The sequence below is a fragment of the Athene cunicularia genome (assembly GCF_003259725.1).
Source record: "Athene cunicularia isolate RWA chromosome 7 unlocalized genomic scaffold, athCun1 chr7_part1, whole genome shotgun sequence".
NCBI classification, from domain to species: domain Eukaryota; kingdom Metazoa; phylum Chordata; class Aves; order Strigiformes; family Strigidae; genus Athene; species Athene cunicularia.
In genome coordinates, this window is record NW_020799107.1 from 4157929 (window position 1) to 4177707 (window position 19779).

At 37.7% G+C, this 19779-nt stretch overlaps 1 protein-coding gene across 1 annotated transcript in view; it reads right to left on the reverse strand.

The window, feature by feature from the left end:
* Nucleotides 1-1123: 1123 nt before the first annotated feature.
* The window catches only part of COL3A1 (collagen type III alpha 1 chain), a 51835-nt gene continuing 33179 nt past the window's right edge, over nucleotides 1124-19779 (reverse strand). Inside the window, exons 21-51 of the mRNA XM_026852835.1 lie at nucleotides 19018-19071; nucleotides 18797-18895; nucleotides 17703-17756; nucleotides 17250-17348; nucleotides 17041-17094; nucleotides 16868-16921; nucleotides 16329-16382; nucleotides 15917-15970; nucleotides 15669-15713; nucleotides 15479-15577; nucleotides 15276-15383; nucleotides 14680-14733; nucleotides 13639-13692; nucleotides 13481-13534; nucleotides 12816-12869; nucleotides 12372-12479; nucleotides 12136-12189; nucleotides 11572-11625; nucleotides 10019-10180; nucleotides 9785-9892; nucleotides 8878-8985; nucleotides 8436-8489; nucleotides 8162-8269; nucleotides 7478-7531; nucleotides 7260-7367; nucleotides 5929-5982; nucleotides 5584-5691; nucleotides 4433-4706; nucleotides 3771-3958; nucleotides 3342-3584; nucleotides 1124-2303 (exon numbers count right to left, since the gene is read on the reverse strand). Of these exons, the coding sequence (XP_026708636.1) occupies nucleotides 2157-2303; nucleotides 3342-3584; nucleotides 3771-3958; nucleotides 4433-4706; nucleotides 5584-5691; nucleotides 5929-5982; nucleotides 7260-7367; nucleotides 7478-7531; nucleotides 8162-8269; nucleotides 8436-8489; nucleotides 8878-8985; nucleotides 9785-9892; nucleotides 10019-10180; nucleotides 11572-11625; nucleotides 12136-12189; nucleotides 12372-12479; nucleotides 12816-12869; nucleotides 13481-13534; nucleotides 13639-13692; nucleotides 14680-14733; nucleotides 15276-15383; nucleotides 15479-15577; nucleotides 15669-15713; nucleotides 15917-15970; nucleotides 16329-16382; nucleotides 16868-16921; nucleotides 17041-17094; nucleotides 17250-17348; nucleotides 17703-17756; nucleotides 18797-18895; nucleotides 19018-19071 (2922 nt within the window). The 3' untranslated portion in view covers nucleotides 1124-2156. The remainder of the gene's footprint in view (nucleotides 2304-3341; nucleotides 3585-3770; nucleotides 3959-4432; nucleotides 4707-5583; nucleotides 5692-5928; nucleotides 5983-7259; nucleotides 7368-7477; nucleotides 7532-8161; nucleotides 8270-8435; nucleotides 8490-8877; nucleotides 8986-9784; nucleotides 9893-10018; nucleotides 10181-11571; nucleotides 11626-12135; nucleotides 12190-12371; nucleotides 12480-12815; nucleotides 12870-13480; nucleotides 13535-13638; nucleotides 13693-14679; nucleotides 14734-15275; nucleotides 15384-15478; nucleotides 15578-15668; nucleotides 15714-15916; nucleotides 15971-16328; nucleotides 16383-16867; nucleotides 16922-17040; nucleotides 17095-17249; nucleotides 17349-17702; nucleotides 17757-18796; nucleotides 18896-19017; nucleotides 19072-19779) is intronic.

Genomic DNA, 19779 nt, shown 5'->3' on the forward strand with positions numbered 1-19779 from the left:
TTGTTGGCACTATTCATTTATGTGGCATTGAGTTGTGCCTGTGTTGATACTACATTTGTGCTGCTAAGTTCTCCCCCTGCAGACCCTCGCTATTTTGGTTCTGCACAGGCATGGCCAAATTCCATGATGTCAGAGCAGTGCAGTGTCTTGGTGCAAACCCAGATCTGGTAGGTTTCTTAAAAAACCCAGCATTTCTCTGTCTATTTTTCCTGCTTGGTCCAATTGAGAAAGTATTCTAGAGGATGCATAAGCCATAATCATCAATAAGAACCTTTAAGAAACTGATTGTTTGGGGTTTTTTTTCTCCCTAATTTTTGTTGTCTGACCTTGCTGTAGAGGCTTCTTACTCAACCTGAGCTGTGGAGCAATGCATGGTACTGTGGTAATGATGTGATGGCTCTGTATCCTTTCGCAGGAAAGGTTGAAGTAGCATCTATCAGCATCTACATCTGGGAGAGGTTTCACTTCCCAGATTCTGATGTATGGATAATGCCGTCTTCTGGCCTGAAGCTCAGGCACCACTGAACTACTGTGGTAATTGCATCTCCTTGAAGTTTTGCTAAAATGTGGGGATGTGTTAGTTGTACAGCTCCAATGTCCATAAAAAATAGTTGTACAGCTCCAGCGTCTGTAAAAAATATCAAGATGCACAGATTGTCAGCTTCATCAAATTACTAGTGCCTCTAGCCTGCACTGTAGGAGACCCTTAGGCCATTTACTCAAGCTGCCATCTGAAAGGATAGTAGCCTATCACTGCCTAATTATTTAGGCTGAAGTAGTTTTTTGGGGGGGAGAAGGGACAATTAAGCTCTCCTATTTTCTCCAAACTGATCTGCCTAGGTGCATGGGCACTGGTTTGGATCTTGCTATCAGAGCTGACTCCATGCTGATAGTCAGAGAACTCACCATGCTTGCAAACATGAGCCACTGGATGGAGAGGAGTGGAAAAAGACAGACAGAAAATTTCACACTGATGCTGTAAACTGCATCCCTTAGGATTACTGAGTTTTCCTTCAAATTATCTTTGAAATATCAGTTAAAGTGGTACTAGAGTTGTATCCTGCCTTATGAATTTGTTTGAAGAAAGAGATACAAATAGTAAAATTAAAAAAAAAAGAGTCAGTTTTATGAAACAACAAGGAGTTTTATTAAGATATTTTATTATGTGTCTCTGTAAGGAATAGACCAACAACCATATAAAAGCTTACAAAGATGGTTAACCTTCAACACTATAAATGTGTTAACATGACAGAAGTTCACAATTTTGCATCTTTATTGACTTTTACAGAGTGAAGGGAGAAAGTTCTCATCTATGACATGCCAATGACAATCTTTGACAGGAGACATTTACAATTGCTTTAAATCCTTTTTATTTATTTTTTTTAAAGCAAGTCAATAACCCTGACTTGCAGAGTTAGGAGTAAAAAATACATTAGCACCATCATATTAGTCTTTAACACTTCCCTAATTTTAGTGGTCTTGACCAGCAATGACAGGAAAGTAGAGAAGCACCTTTGATAACAGAATACAATCCAACAATAAAATTATGGTGACTACGGACATTAAGGTATTAAACTCTTAAAATACACTGTACTTTTTCACAGCTAATCAGTACAGAAATAGACAATTTTGTACCAAATGTTTCCATTGAATTGACCAATAGGTCCAATGTGTTTTGATTGATTTGTTTGATTTTTGGTTTGACTCATCAGACACATCCCAGTTTCTGTCCATGTTGAGGTAGTTGAAACAGGGAGGTCTTTCTAGCTTTATGGACTGCATCTTAGAAAGAAGGGTAAACTTTGGTACTGGGAGCAATCAGTGCTTTGTAAATTGGCTAACATTCAACTGATAGAACACAGTGTGGCTTTACTAAGTGTTGAAGTTGTATTATAGCACCACGGAGACATGTTTTGAAGATGGAATTCGGTAAAAAAAAAAAAAACAATAGAGCAAAAAAGCATTTTTACTGTACTTTGTGTAATAGCAAAAAAAAATAACCCTTAATATCAAATTGATTTTTCCCCCAGAAATTTTGTTAATAAATAACTGGGATACAGATGGTCATCTGTACTGGTTGACAAGGCTAAAACAAAGGAGCACAGTTGGAGTGTGAATCTGTTTGCTGGGGTTTCAGAAAGAGCAGGATCTTTGATTTATAAGAAGCAAACCGGGCCAATGTCCACGCCAAATTCCTGATCAGGACCACCAATATCTATGGGTGCAATATCAACCACAGGCAATCTCATTGTCTTGCGCGTTCTGTATTCAAAGACTGTTTTAGCCCATTCACCAGTGTGTTTCTGTGAAGTTGAAAAGAAAAAAAGAAACAAACATGTTAGAGAAATCAGAGTTTGGCTATGTGAAAATTACCCCCCAGTTTACTGGATTTTGTACTTTCTCCTTCCATATTAACGTGTCTCTCTCAACACCATGAAAACTGGTTGCAGTCTGTGTAGAAATGAACGATTAAATAGACATTCTTCATTTTTGGACCTTTGGTAAGAGGTCTAGTGGGGCTGTAGACCTTGCATCTCAGAAGGGACGGGATCCCTGATAGATGTTAGAGTACTCTGGAGTAGTGCCAGTGCCCCGACTTAGGAATGAAATGTGCTCTGCGTGCAGGCAGATGGTACAAATGGCTACTCTGTTTGTAAAAGTGGTTTTGGCCTCAGCAAAAAATGACAGCAGTAATGAGGTAGCTCTTTATGTTAAAGAAATACACACGACATGGCTGCAGCATAGATGTGTTCATGCATCCTTAAATGGCAGGTTTACCACATGTGTCAGTGTTTGTTATGTTTTTGGGACCTTAACCAGCAGGAGGGAGAACTGGATGGTGTTTCACTGTTTTATACTTGTTACTGAAAAGGCTGCAGGTGCTCATAGACCAGTACTCTCCAGTACTTTCTGCTGCAGTGAACAAGCCACGCTGAAGCAGTGTTGCACCTGAAAAATGACTGTGCTTGCCCCTTCCCATAATCATGGCCCATGGCTTGAATCAGCTAGCCTTGATTTTTTGATTTTTTTAAAATTTTTTTTTTTGGTATGACTAAGATGTTTCCTACTACTCTTAGAGTTGACATGGGATGAATCAAAACTTGTTCACTGTGACTTCCTTGACTTTGACTCTAAAGCAAGAAGATACCAGTTAAGCACAGATTTAAATGGGAGTGCACTTCACTTTCTACAGTTGCTGCAGGAGTGACACTTCTGGCATACAGAACCTAAATTTCCTCAGTCAGGTGCAGCAGTGTCGTTTCCTTGCCCAGATCATGCAATATTCTCTCTTCCCTAGAGGGAATTATTTATTAAACTACCATCAAGTCATGTTAACTTACGGTACAGCCATCTTCCAGAACAGCATATGTGAATTTGCTGTTTCCTTCAGCCTTGATCTCACTTTCCACAGAGCTCATCAGTTTCAGAGCTTTTTTGACATTTCCACTGGCTTGATCCATGTAGGCAATGCTGTTCTTGCAGTGGTAGGTGATGTTCTGGGAGGCACGGCTGGAGAGGATGCGGAGGAAGGCCAGCTGAACTTCTGAGACATCCTCTGGAAGCTCAGGATCTCCGTAGCTGAACTGCAGAGTACAACACATAAGCAATGTTTTTTGTTTAATCATGTCTAGGGGCAGTCTATGTAGTTATTATTTCACCCGCCAAATGCTCAGCTGAGTTTAATTTCAGGATTATATTTTAGTATGCTGTGATGTATGTGAGTACAATGTATATTACATTTTGGGCTGTTAACTGTGGTAATTTCTTACCTGGAAGCCTCCATTCATAGATTCTCCAAACCAAACGTGTTTCCTTCCACTGCTTTCACTGGTCCACCAGTTTTTCCTTGGCACAGTGCTAGGGTTAGCATTGAGGCATGTCTCACCAGTTTCCATATTACAGTATACTTTAATAGCATCCATCTTGCAGCCTTGGTTAGGATCAATCCAGTATTCTCCTAGAGGTAAAAAGCCAAAAGCTTATTACATTTGGAGAAGAATTTGCCTGCATGATGGTGAAGTCTATTTCTATGCTAGATTCCTGAGGCAAATTGGGAAACGTATTAATTTTGACAGATGAGATGCCACAGACAATATGATGATATATGCTGAGTTCATGTGAATACCGTAATATGACTGACATTTGAAATAAAAGTAGAAGTTAGACTTGTGGGTTTTTTTTCCATAGAAGTTCACTTATAAGCATGTAAGGAGTGGATCTGAAGTCAGTTTATATACTGTATAAATTCATAGTAAATTAAAGTTTAAAATTATTATTACACTTAACATCTTTATCATTACATTTGTTTAAAAAAATCAATTTTTATAGCAGATCTCTGCATTTAAACACTCAAAGACAACAGAATTCATAAAAAAAATAAATAAATAAATCAAGACCTACTACCATTGGTGAAAAGAAAAACCTAACGTACCACTCTTGAGCTCAGGATGGCAGAATTTCAGATCTCTGCAGTTACGAGCTGGATTCTTACGTGACCCATCAGGACTAATGATGTTTTCAATCTGATTGTTAATTGATTTCATTGAAGCTATGATGTCATCGAGATCGATATCATCTGCTTTTGGCTCATCTCGATATGCATACCCATAGCCCACTGGACCTTTTTCACCACCAGGAGAACCATTACCACAACATGGACCAGGAAGACCAGCAGGACCAGGAAGACCAGGCTGGCCTGGTGGACCCTAAAAAAAAAAAAAGCAAACACAGCACGGAGTAGAGATCACAGGTTAAAACTACAAGTCTGTGTGAACCTTAATCTTAAAAAAAATTAGAATTCTCACGTAAATATTTAATGTACTTATTAATAATGGCACTTGCTACTTTCCAGGCCTTTATTTTCCTAAAATTGGAATTTTCCTAATTTTGTCAAGCTGTGACTCTTCTTCTTCTGTCTGAGCTTTGAGAAGGAACCAAAATTCAGAGAATAACCATTTCTTGGCTTTAGAAGTGACTAAGCTAGTGACCTTTGCAGCACTGGCCTCTCTAGAATCACAGAACCATCTAGGTTGGAAAGGACCCTGGAGATCATGTAGCACAACCGTTCGCCTAGCACAGGTCCCACCTACAGCATATCCTTACGCTCTAAATCGACCCTACTCTTGAACACCTCCAGGGATGGGGACTCCACCACCTCCCTGGGCAGCACATTCCAACACCTAACAACCCATTCTGGAAAGAAATGCTTCCTAATATCCAGTCTGAACTTTCCCTGGCGCAACTTGAGGCCATAGAAGAGTTTAGGAAACCCATTTTATGGCTTCCAAGACACAAAGGGCGTCTGTGCTCTAAAGAGGAGATCCTGCCTTCCTGTTATATGCAGAAAAGTCAATGATTATCTGAGACTAACACAATGCACACTATATCAATAGTTACTAAAAATGATCTGTATCCCCTTTCTTTTTTTTTTTTTTTTTTAATTTAGCCTTGATCGCTAGATACCTCCTACCACAAGCTCAGTCCATCAAATACAGAATTTTCTAAGGGAGATATTTAAATGGGAGAGGGCCCTATGTTTCATGAATAAAGATTTGTTTGTTTGAGTGTGCACAATTTACTTACTGCAGGGCCACTTTCACCTTTGCTACCACGGGGGCCAGGAGGACCAATTGGACCTGGATAGCCACTAGTACCATCTTTCCCAGGTGGCCCAGCTGGTCCTGGAAGACCCTAGAACAATGTTGAACACAAATAATATGGTCAAAATAGTTTACCAGATAATCTCAAATTCAGAAATACTTTTTGAAATATTTCAAACATTTCTGTATGATTTATCAGGTGTTTTCTCTTTCTTCAGCTGCTGCTTGTTAAGATGGCCAATTTAAAAAAAAAATATTTTAAAAAATTTATTTTTTCTAAAAACAGTCTGAATTTTCCTTCCAGTTATGCTAGGTAAGTTTTTCTTACCCTTGCACCTGAAGGTCCTGGACTTCCAAGTGCACCTTGTGGACCCAGGGGACCCTATGAAGAAGAGAAAAGTAAGTCATACACCTCCCAGTAATATTTTGCAATGAGCTGGATGTACCTTAAATAAAGAAATTGAAAAAATCTTTAAGATTATATGAAACATATCCTTGTAAAAAGACTATGTCAGTATGAGAGAGAATGGTTGCCATTCTTTAACAACAACAAAAAATCAGATGTTCTCTATATGAAAAAATATTAATGATGTGATATCCAAAATGCAAGAAAGCCAATGTACATCAAAGAGCTTTGGATGAAATTTTGTATTCATAAAAATACATAACTATAGGCTCAAAATGCTGCAGTTTTAATTATATTACTGGTAAAGTTATTTAAGTAATTTGACAAACACTAATGTTTTCAAATGCATTAAACATTTGCTCTATTTATACACCACAAAGAACTAAGCCATATGTTTAAAAATTATTGATCATCTTGCTGTTGTAGTGTAAATAAGAATTTATCACATTTTTTTTTATTCATGTTATACATCAGAGAACAAGTTATATTGTGTTAAACAGGTTGGCACTGGTGGCATTTATAGTTAACACTTCTGTCTTTTTGTCATCATTGATAGATGGAGTGAATTTTTGTTTCTTGATTCTCACCTGTGTCATGAGTGCTATTAATAGTTCTTTTCACAGTAAATCTTTTTAAAAATGTTTACTTGTCATAAATACCCAGGGTATGCCTGTCTATTACCCTTTGATTCTTTTAGCTATTAAGAACTGTTCAAAATGGTAACGCATGTTTATAATTCAGTAGTTTACAGTTTCATGCCCATTTCATCCTAATATTAATTACTGCAAAAGACGCACAACAGAAGAGATGTATTTGGACTCCAAGTAGCTTTTTCATGGATTTTCATGGATAGTTGTTGGTCTAGCATAGATTTCTAATAGACCTAGATATTTCAACTCCTATTTCTATATTTTATAATTTAATTAGGAATAGCCTATATAAATGAATGCAAAAAGTGTTTGTTGCAGACAAAGGCAGACACGTAGCTGAAAGGGATTATAGAAAACCCAGCTTTAGCTCCTATCAGCTTCTTCCAGTTCTTTATGAATACTTATTTCAGGTTGATTCAGGGGATCTGGGCTTTAGAACACATTTTACAATCAAATTACACAGGTTTTTTTTGTTGGTTGGGTTTTTTGTTTGTTTGTTTGTTTGTTTCCTCAGTAAATTAGTTAAGGCTAACAAGTTACCTGGGACCTAAACCACAGAAACTAAGAACAGCTGTAATTCCCAATACAATGTAAAATACTCACAGGAGGACCAGGGAGACCGGGGGTACCAGGAAAACCTCTGTGACCCTTTATACCATTGCTGCCTCGTTCACCAGGTTCACCTTTATCACCACGAGGACCTTGAGGACCCTTTAAGAGTAGATTTGCAATAAGAGGAATAGATAAAGAAATAAGAGAAATGGCCAAATAACAGGAAATAGTGAATGTATGATATAACAAATACTTTAAATATGACTTACAGCAGGACCACGAGCACCAGCAGCACCAGCAGAACCAGGAGGGCCAGGTGGACCCTGTGACACAATAAGAATAAGATGATATGGATCACTTGGAGTTGACTAGACCACTTTTATATTTCCAGAAAAGCATTTCAAAGCCAGCAGCTGTTTGGAAACCAGGGGAAGCTACACACACACACACACACACACACTATATTTTATATATATATATAAGCAAGAATTTTTGCCAGTTCCTTTTTCTACCAATGTTAGTCTTACTCAGCAGCTTGTAGGCACTGATACGTACCACATGCACTAGACCCCTTTTCATTTTGCAAGATGCTCAGTGCTCAAACTGTGCTGGTGTCAGCACTTCTCAGAAATAACTTGAAGGCTTCCAGAGTTACTCCCTTAATTTAAATAAATAACATCGCTTGTGCTACATGAGCACCAGATGGGATGGAAATCAACATAGGGCTTGGTGGGATGATGTGCCTTTTGGTTTTGATTTTAATTTATATACAGTTATGAGGAACAAACTGTGATGTTTTTCCCTTTGATATTCTTATAAAAGAGGTCCTCAATGACAAGAAACTATGACAGTAACAAATGTACGACTCTTCCAACTTTCTACTTTATTACTGCATGAAATGTACTTTGCATAGAATAAGTATGCAAATAAGCAGTAAACTACTTTGGTCTTACCTGAAATCCTCTTTCACCAGCTTTTCCAGGTGCACCATTACTACCTGCAGGTCCAGGGTGACCAGGAGGTCCCGGAAGGCCAGGAGAGCCACTTTCACCACGATCACCCTGCAGATAGTAACAGTTGACACGATAATAAATTTAAAGTTTTAATAGTGTAATTTCAGTAGAGCATATGAGGTTCAAGGAATCGGTTACATAGCACAAAACTATGTGTATTGTCATATCTACATAACATCTATTTGACAATCTAAAGATACTGGGGATTCCTTACTTTGCCTCCTGGGGATCCATCACGTCCAGGCGAGCCATCTGAGCCAGGGTTACCCTGGAAAAAAAAGAGTGGTGCAGTTTGTTTATGAACTGGATGACAAATAAACAGCTTGTTTTCCAGTAAGCTTAAATAATGCTCAAAGAAAGAGAGTTTTCAAGAGGAAGAGTTTCTGGAGGTGGAGGAAGATCTGTAAGACCTGCATTATTTTTCAGATGTACAGGCAGTGCAGTCTCTTGTTCAGTTCCAAGTGAGACAGAGACGCGGGTAGTAAAAGGTATAGCAAGGACAGCAGGCTACACCACCTTACATGAGAACATGACCACCTAGAACCCTGTGCATCAGGCACTTGAGGGAGGCTTTGTGAACCTTCAAACATATTTACTCCCAGAGTCTCCTGTTTGTAACTCACAATCTAGCAGGAAGGTCTAACACATCCACTCACATCTCTGCCAGGTTCTCCAGGTAAGCCTCTTTGTCCAATAGGGCCTTGTGGACCAGGAGCACCGCGTTCTCCTGGGACACCATTGCTGCCTGGTTTACCATCTTCACCCTGAACAAAAATGGATAGGATTTCATTGCAGATAATGTACTTAAATACCGTTGTATTACACATCTTTAATTAAATATGTAGTGATTATGAAGGAGACCTAATAAAGTGAAGGGTCACTGTGACTGGTGATCGTGAATACTCAAAATAAGAAAGATAAAATCTTGGCCAAATTAGTTTATTTTCATGCTGGTAATACTCATGCAAGGCCAGTGAATCCAAGGAATGTACCTTATTGTTTTGTCAACTGAGAAATAATAAATGGGTAAGTCTCTTCTTAATGTGCCAAAAGCAATGGGCAAAGCAGTTAACAAGAAAACGTGATATACTAGTGATAAATTACGAACCAAACCTCACACCACCTTTGCTGGAGGGAGGTGAAAATGGTTTTCTGTTTGGGTCTTAATATTTAAGCAAGAAACATATTAAGAATTAAGCAAAGATAAACAACTTGCAGCAGGTGAAACTATGACTCAAATCTCGTCTCAAGGAGAGTTTATAGCCCATGACCCTCCTTAAGTGTGTGAAGCTGGTTATATACATCTAGATAATCTGATCCAGGACTCTTGGTAATAGAGATTAAAGACAACCTCATATCCCAGAGCTGCTGGTTACTGGACATTTTAAAGCCCAATCTTAAGGATGTAAACACAAATAACTGCGAGTTCTGTAGTCATTGGGCTAAAATGTGTTTTTAAAAATACAACATGTTCATTACTTTTTGTATCTCTAAGATATTTTTAGCAGATGAATTACAGTTGTGTTAGCTTTGAGGCTACTGCTGCATTGAACGCGGTCTCACCTTGGGACCGGTCATACCGGCGGGACCACTTGGGCCACGTGGACCTGGCAAACCTGTGTTACCACGGGTACCAATAACACCTTGAGGACCTGGTAAACCTGGTAATCCCTGTTTAAAAAAAGGTCAGATCAATTAATACTGAGCACCTTTAACGTTCAATAGACAGCTTCTTATTCTTAACTGACATAATCCCTGTCTACTGGTGTAACAGTCCCTGGATGAACATGTACCTACCTTTTCTCCTTGTGAGCCTGGTGACCCTTTTTCACCCGGTGGGCCAGGTTCACCTCTTATTCCAGAAGGTCCTGGGCTGCCAGGAGAACCGGCATTGCCAGGGGGTCCAGGAAGCCCATCCTTGCCTGCAGGTCCTGCGTTACCAGGGGGACCTGGATTACCCTAAAAATAATTTTAAAAAGAAGAAAGTGAGCTGTGTTATCTGGAACAGTGGCACACGCTTACTGACATTGATCTTTCTTCATGGAAACCAACCAGATTTGAGTCATTGCCTAAGGGCAGATTTAGAATCCAACTTTAATGTACCCAAATCTGATCTGGTCTTATAGAGAACCCTTTCACCTACCACTTTCAATACTGATTTTTTTTTTCCTCCCTACTGTCTGGACATACAGTTTGCATAATGCAATACCTGCATGTTTTTGATGCTGAGTGGTTGTAATGCATCCAGCACAGGATACATGTTCCTTACCCACAGCTCTGCCACAGAAATCTGAAATAGTAGCAGACCCTGTTGATTTTTTGAATCAATCAACCCATATACCTTCAAGTTGGTGTCTTGGACACATGCAGAAATGTCTTCCATTAAAACTCTTAGCTTAGCCAATCAATGGAAAGAATTACATTGACTTTAATACGACCTTAAATAAAATCCTACTTTTTATTCAGCAATATTCTAATTTGCATCTGTCTGTAACTATAAGACAGAAAATAAAAACCTGTTTATTCAAATATAAAAGCATCCATCTTAATTTTTACCATACAACAGACTAACTCATAATTTTGATTTTAAAATTGGTAAACCATTGTATTCTTAATTAAAATTTCTTAAGTTTTAAAGAATCTAAAAATCAGAATCTAATTTTTACTATGTGAGTAAAAAGTAGGTGCATGTTGAACATACAAGGATATTTTGAAACAGCTTTTCTTCACACAGATATTGTATAAAATACTGGAATTAACTGATGCATCAACATGTATTTTTATAATAGGATGCTGCAGACTGGTAGATCAAACTTCATATGTAGGCCATACTGTAAGAGAGAAACTTTGCCACAAGAATCTTTCCAAACTCCTTTGTCCCAAGACAGTTAAATCTTATGCTTTTCCATTCTACAGGCAACTAAAAAAATTATTCACAGTGATGTGCAAAAGGTGGTTTTCAAAATGCATACCAATTAAAGATCCAGTATTGAATATTTCTTGCATCATAAAAGAGCAATAGAGAGGACAGGATGCCTGCCACCAACAGAAATACTCAAGGACCTGATCCAGGAGAAGGACTCCACTAACTCTGATGGGCTTTGGAAAGCAAACCACAGCAGAAGAAGAAGTATCAAGACAGGAAGTGAATGAATTGCTATTCCACAGGAAATAAGAGGAAAGTCTTTTGCAGAACTTTTTCCCTAAGTTCAAACACCATATTCAGAATGTTTTTGCTTATGCTATATTCATGTCAAGGTACATACAGCTTAATACAGTTTAATATACTAATATATGTCTAAATATATCCACAAGGTAAGAAAATAAGAAAAGGGTATTAGACAACTTACATTGCTACCAGGGGGACCGGGTAGACCACGAGCACCAGGGAAACCAGCAGCACCCTATAAAAGATTAATACTTTTAGTTGTCATTTTCTGAAAATTGGAAAAACATAAACAAATTGATTTTTTATACAACTGCCAACTTTGAATAATATTCAGCTGCTTTGCTTAAAACCTGAATAAAATGTCCTGAAACTGAACAAGAAGTTCACTTTTTTTTTTTTTTTCCTCCAAGGGAAGATCCCATATATTCCTCAAAGGTGAACTAATGGGCTCTGACACACTTGGCAAAGATGGCATGTAAATCTAATAACTGTGGAGATAAGCCATTTTATAACTTTGGGTCGTTGTGCCAAAAGCTATTTTGGCACCTTACTTACATTAAAATCAATGTAATCTAGATCACTAAACACCTCAACTTTAATTACTCCTTCTGGAACACAAATATCTGTAGTTCCAGAATAATTAAAGTCATTGAAGGTATAATTTATTCACATTTATTATTCACATTTATATCATATTTGTTGTAATAGAGTAATTTATCTGTGACTAGGTCAAAGAGATACTCACAGGGCCTCCAGGAGATCCACGTTCTCCTTTGGTTCCTTGGGGACCAGGTGGACCCTACATGGAAGGAATTAGAAAAAAGCAAATGATTTGATAAACAGATTCCTATTACGAAAATATACAAAGTGTCATTAAGTTTCAGGCAGTTGAGATGCTTGCACTGGGGCCAAGACACCTTGAAGCTGAGGGAGAACTGAAGAAACCTCTCTTTGGAGCATAAGGAATGGCAAAAAACTTACTGGTGCACCAGGACCACCTTGTGGACCTGCAACTCCAGGGGGTCCAGCCTCTCCTCTTAGACCAGGTGGACCTCTTTCTCCTTTCCCACCAGGTTCCCCATTTTGGCCCTGTAAAAAAATTTTATTATATTACAACTCAAAAAATGCAGATAGGTATCACTGTGATGAGAAACCCTATTCAGTTCAGATATTCTTCTGAAGGGAATTTAAATATTAAATTAAATGTGAATGCAGTTGAACTCTATTGGTCTACCAGTACAGGAAGGGAAGGATAAAGAAATGTTGCTCTATGTGTGACTGAGTACAGAAAGAGTAGCAAACAAATCAAATGTATGTATCAGGTATATTAAAGGGGTGACAGCAAGCCTTTCTAAGATGTGGATGAACTTAGAGAAACTAAAAACTAAGAATCACATTCAATTGCTTTTAAGTATTTATACTTACTGGAGCTCCAGGGAAGCCAGCAGGTCCAGGAAGACCTTGTTCTCCTCGTTCACCCTGTAGAAAACAATAGGTCAGTAATTGAAGTTGTTGGAAAGATAGTCTTCACTTTATAAATTAGAGAACATGGCCATGAATACCACCAAAGATTCTTTGTCTCATCTGCCTGTGAAGGAAAATAAGATCACACCCCAAAATGACAGTTGCTTCTGAGCTCTTAAAACAACTGTTCAGGAATTATCTGATAATCATATAAAGTGTGACAAAACTGATCTCAGTTACACTTGTATAAACCCTGAGCACAATCAGTGGTGTTCCCCAGACCCAACTGAAGTCCAAATATGCTGTTTTATCCATCTAAAAAATAAATACAAGAGTATTTTAAAAAGTTTACTTAACTGTAAGACAAGATGGAAACAACTATTGCTCACACTCTTCCCCTGACCTGTCACTGCAGCCCTCCGACCCCTTTACAGTGTTAAAAGCACTGATTTTTCTAAAGTCCTTTGCACCTGTAAATCCCAAGAGTCAGCAGGAGGCAAATGTGCTTAGTTTATTTTAAACTCAAGCCACATGTGTTCCTGATAGGGTAGGTACAACACCGATGTCTATACCAGACTAGAGGAGACATGGTAAAGTTCTACTGGAAGAAAAGTGCTATCACTTACAGGACCACCACGGGAGCCCATTGGACCTGGGGCACCTGCTGGACCAGTCTCTCCCTGTAACAAACAAGAATGATTACTAGGTGTTTTTCTTCTTCCTGTGAGACAGTCACTTGTGTGACTCTTTACAGTATCAAACATCATTGCAGAGGATGCTTTACCTTATCTCCAGGTGGGCCGGCAGGACCCGGAGGACCGATGGGACCTACATTACCCTAAACAAATAGAAAATAGTACATTTTATATCAAAATACGACAATGTTAATTCCTCCGTTTTGATCAATAACATTTATGTTTCATTGTAAACAGGTTGCTAAAGAGACTTAAATGGAAGTAAGTCTATAAAGCAAGTGTATTTTTTGTACACTATGTTTTGGATTGACACTTTGAGATCACACTATTTTGTGACGTGAGAGAATTGATTGATCCTCCTTTGTTTTTTCCCCACCATCTAAACCTAATCCAAAACCACCTGAAGTTAACAGGCCTTTTTCAATGGTAGACAATAAAAGTTATCCATTGCCCTAACTTTTCAGATATATAATTTGGCTACATTTCTTCAGTACATATTCAACATCTCTTGACTAGCTCCCTGACCTTTTCTTTCTTGAGAATTTAATGCGTACCTTATGGAATAATTCCTTTATATTTCCTGCAACTCATACAAGCTGCATTTTTATGCTTATCATCCCTCATTATTTTGATGTATATACTGCTTGCATGTACTCATTAGATATATGCATATATTTCAAGTGTCTATTTTATGTGTATATGCTAGATAGATGTATATCATATACAGTAACTTGTAGCAGAATTATATATGAGAATACTTAATATCATGATGTCTTTTTGTGCTTCATTATAACCAGAATTTTCCTCACCAGTCAGATAAATTTAAGAAGCTAGTAACATTTTCTCTATTTTTGTATTGTTACTTTCCCCCCAAAACATAGTCCCGATTAAGAGTAATGTTCTGCTTGCAAAAAATTCTCTTATAGCTGCCCAAGAAGCTGTAAACACAAAAACTAGCATTAAGTCTAATTTAGTTTGTGAAACCATACTTGCACTGCTGGAATGAAATATGGTGGGACTACTACTTTACCTCTCGTAGCCAGTATTTATTCACTGAGTTTACTCATGTTCTAAGCACAGACTATATGAAGCTAATTGATAAAACTGTTAGATATTTAAGGACTACTCACTCGCTCTCCTCTTGCACCAGGCAGGCCATCAGCACCTTTGCCACCAGGTTCTCCCTGGCAAGCGTAAGACGTAGAAAGCATAAGCAAAAAGCAAACATAAGATGAACATAAGGGGGAGGGGGGGAGAATGAAAACATTACTGAGGAATGGATCTCATACTGAGGATATCTCAATAACCAGATCATAGAAATCTAAAATTGGGGATGACATTCTGCCCAGTATTCAGCATCAGATACTGAATACTTCGATGGAAAAGAATGAAAATTGATTCAAAATGGAGTCTATGCCAAACTGTTTGACCATGGTATGAACTATACTCATTGTTTATTAGCTTCATTAAAACTGTTTTGGCGTACTCCTCCCCCAAGTGATTTAGCACAGCAAAATACGTAGCACATATAAAACCAGGTGAAAAGTCCTATGTTTTTTAGCATATAGGACCCATGCCACACTGCTAAATCAATAGTACTGCTACACAGTCAGCACCTCTGAAATGAGGGCAGAAGTGACGACGTGAACAAACCCAGTGCCTTGTGGGAAGTCAACATTAAATTAGCATAAAATTGGCAGAGTGTGTGTGTGTGTGTGTGTGTTACCTTATCCCCTTTTGGTCCAGGACTTCCAGAAGCTCCTCTTTCTCCTGGCATTCCCTGTAATCCAGGTGGCCCTGTGCCTCCAGGGGAACCAGAAGGTCCTGGAGGACCCTAAAGAGTTACGAAAAAATAATTAGGAAAAAGGAAAAAAAAATTAACCTGAATGCTAGACATACTATCAGGAAAGGAAGCAATTTTGTGGGTACCTTGCCACCTTCTGGGCCAGCAGGACCTGGTCCACCTCTTGCTCCAGGAGATCCTGGAGGACCCTGTGCACCACGTTCACCTGGGATACCGTTTTCACCCTGTGACAAAGAAATGTGTTATTCTTTGTTTTCAAGTGCATAATTTGTTAATCCATTCATGCCATTATAGAAATGTTGCTGTATAATTTACCTTAGGGCCTGGGAATCCAGGTCCTCCAATATCACCTTTTGGCCCCTGTTAATGAGAAAATAAATGCAAGTTATCCATACGCTTAGTAAATCTGCATTGTGGCTGGCACCACAATTCTGTTTCTCTCACCTATTATCCCTAATATCGACTTCTCTGCTCTGCAAATAGCTGTCTGAATTTGGAAATGTAATCTAGGGAGAACTTCTCATGTATTTTTTGTTACTTAAATAAAAGTAATTACTACTTACTGGTTCTCCAGGCTTTCCATTCTCTCCAGCAGGTCCTGGTCCACCAGGCAAACCCTATATGAAGGAACAGTATCATCATCCATGTTACATAGATAAATTATGTGTTTTCTTGTCTAGCAACTTTTTTTGGACACAAAGATGTGTACTGAACCCTTCCAATCCTTTAGAAAGGAAGAGGTACGAATTTCATAGCTAGAGGTTTTATGTGACATAATCTACGGAGCTATCCATCTGGTTTGCAATTATGAAATGCTAAGCATTTTATCAAGTGGCTGATCCGTCTTACTTCAAATATGATGACATTTAGGGGCCTCCTTTTTTTTTTTTTTATTTTTTGTGACTCTGTGTGTGTGTGTGTGTGCGTGCTAGTCTATTAAAAAAATCAGAAACCAATAAACGGTAAACACAGCACCTGGAGGCCAGGTGGACCTGATGGTCCTGGTTCTCCTCTTTCCCCAGAAGCACCCTAGAATCAAACAAAAGAGAAAAAAAAATTGAAATTGTCTGAGAACATTTCAACATATAAACACCTCCACACCACCTCAAATCTATGCCTCCTTATCGTGATCTGATTATGCCATTGCACAATCCCAAAGAGTAATCTGTCTTGGTGTTCTGTTATTTGCTCTTTTCACTCCAACCGTTACATGTAATTCAGCAGACACATTTATACCTGATACCAGTCTGAAATAGTGCTACATCCCCAAGAGCTCTAAATGAACTTTTCATTTCAACTTATACCAGGTATACCCAACTCAGGTTTCTCCTAACAAAGTTTTGAGTATTAATTAATTAAAATAATGGCAAAGAAGATCTCTTTTATTTGTCTTCATAAAAGGAATTTCTTTATATCATTACTTTCTGTCTCCTAAATTCTCAGTCTCCATCTGTAGATGCCAGACCACCTTGTCAATAATTGATAATTGCCTCTTACAGGACTATCACACTTACAGTAGGTCCAGGAGGACCCGGGAGGCCAACATCACCATTCTTCCCAGCAGGACCCTATACGAAGATAAAATTAGGCTATGGTTATGAGTTGATATAATTTTTATAAGACTTGTCAAATTATTATTTATTAATATTATGTCATTATTATTAAACAAAATGTTTATTAAGCTTACAGGTGTTCCAGGTGGTCCACCAGGGCCTCTTTCTCCATTCTTGCCTGGTGCACCCTTATGAAAGAGAAAGATCACATTTGAAACACTTGTTCTGGCCAGTATACAATAACCTAAAGCTGCAGTGTGAGACAGCCCCGTTATGGAACAATTTATTTTAACATTTGACTGATCAAGCATAAGCACAGGTGAAGTGGAAAAATCCCACTCACCTCATTGCCCTTAGGACCAGGGAAACCCATTACACCTGGTTGACCACGTGGGCCTGAAGGTCCTGGTGGACCAGCACGGCCAGTTTCACCCTGATTACCCTGGAATAAGCAAAAAAAGAAATGAAGACATGGCGTCTGTTAGGTGAAATAAATGAATATCCATGACTTATTAAGTAGTGAGAGAGGATGCGATCAGGGTAGAGGCATTGTAATTCAAAACTTATTATGTGTTTTCTCTTTCAACTAAGCTTCTGCATACTCTGTATTTTAAATAGTATTAAATGACAATCTTTACAGAATGTTACTACAATGAGACGGCATGTAAAGTGCTCTAGTAATTAACACACATATAAAAAGACAATCTGACTGTGATAACAACCTGTTGTGGATACTGTGGGATGGCAATAAGGTCAGTAGGAGGACTAGTATAAAATATTTGCACAATGTACATACTGGAGGGCCAGGTTTCCCATCACTTCCTGCGCTTCCTGGAAGTCCGGGCATACCCTGTAATTGAAGGAAAAAAGTGTTAATACTACATATTTTAAACTGAAGAATAAGTTACAATACATAAACATAAATATATAAAAATACATTTTAAACTACTTGATTTTAAGCTCTCTAATAAGGATTAAAACTCTTCCCATTTCCTCTCATCCCATTAAGGGAAAAAAAAGCAGAGAAAGGTAACAAATTCTTTTGTTAGGAGTTTGTCACTTTCTCTGTGAGTCATTGTATATAATCAAGGCATCAGACAATAATCAACATGCACAAAAATTGTCTTCTTTCATTATTTAGGAAGAAAACTAATTTCAGATGGTAAAAATCAAGGAATGAAACAATTTTTACCATGTACCTCTACTGAAAAGCAACACAATTTATAATATATTTTAACATGCTTTATATTTTTAAATATTTTTGTTATATTTAAGTAATTAAATTTCATTTCCAATAAAATCTTGTTTAGCCTCCAGAAGCCTGCAGCGAGGTTTACTTTTGAATTTCAATCTATCTGTTGTCAGCAGTTGCCAGATCTCAGTATAGCTCACAGAATGTTGTTACATTCTGTACATATTACACAATAGGTTATCTCTGAAAATCCTAAATTAATGTATAATTTAATTATTTAAATGTTAAATTTAAGCCCATTTAAATAATAATTTAACTAGAAAAATATTTAAATGCAGTAACCCCAAATCATATTAAATATAATAAAGAATGCTTTTTATAGTAAATTATAAAATCTGCTGAAATGTAAAGAGATAATACAGAAAATCATCCAATGCTAATTCATACTAATGCCATATCTCGTCTCCGAGAACTGGGGAGCATGCTCAGCTCGTCTAAGCTTCCTCATTCACTTGTGGCAGATGTCTGAATGCCAAATGTCTCTGCATAGTTATCTATTGCACTATGAATATATAACTCTGCTTAAAAGAATAAGTAGAAAATTTTTCTAAATTTTATCAGCTCAGATGAGCCATCTGATATATGAGATATATTTGAGATAGAGTTTATCTGATCTTCCTGGAGATGTCCTGTCTTACTCTCAATCCAGGAAGACCCGGGCCTCCGTCTTGTCCGCGCTCTCCTGCAGGTCCACTGGGGCCAGGAGGACCTGGGCTACCACGTTCACCTGCAGGACCCTAAAAAAGAAATGTTAAAATTCACATCAAGGAAATCGGCATCATATTGAATCTGAAGTTGTCCATACAAATGCACATGGATTCTCCAGAATTTTGGTGGGTATTTTTAGAGGAAGACATACCTTTTCACCTGGAAGTCCATTGCTACCTGGTAAGCCACGGAAACCAGGGGAACCCTGACAAATAAAAGAATAAAAAATATGGATCATAGGCAATATGACTTAGGCAATGACAACTATTATTTTTTTCTAAACTGTTTATCATTAGACATATAATTATGAAAATTAATAAAAGAAATAGATAGAAATTACATTTCACTGTAGCAAGAAAGTCTACAGAATTATTATCTCTTTGGATACAACCCTTCTGTTGAAATCACAGCCGGTCCTCCATTAGTTTTAACCAGCCCTATAATAGTTACTTTATTTATGAGTTTTCTGAATTCATATGAAAAAATATGCCAACACATTCAGTCTTGAACAATTATTTTCTTCTCCTTCAATACTGTATTAATATTTATATTTACTACTATCTTCATTGCTTACAAGAAATTTGAATTATAAAGTTTAATTTGCAACTCCATTTAAATATTTAATATGGTTAGTTTGTTCACTGTGTATCTTTGGTTTCCTAGTAGCTTCAGCAAATACTGCAATTAATCATTAAATTAGGATTTATAAATAGATCAGCACAATTTTCTTTGGTTCAGATGGGAACAGAAGTCTAATGTTTGTAAGGATGTTGCTAATTATTTTGTTGTAAAAATTAATTCAGAAATTCCTTTGTGAGAATGCTCTTTGGAAAACTATCAAATCTACTAGCAAAAAGCCTGTTGGCAGTGAAGATATTAAATGACAGAAGACATCCTGTCAATATTGTTTTTT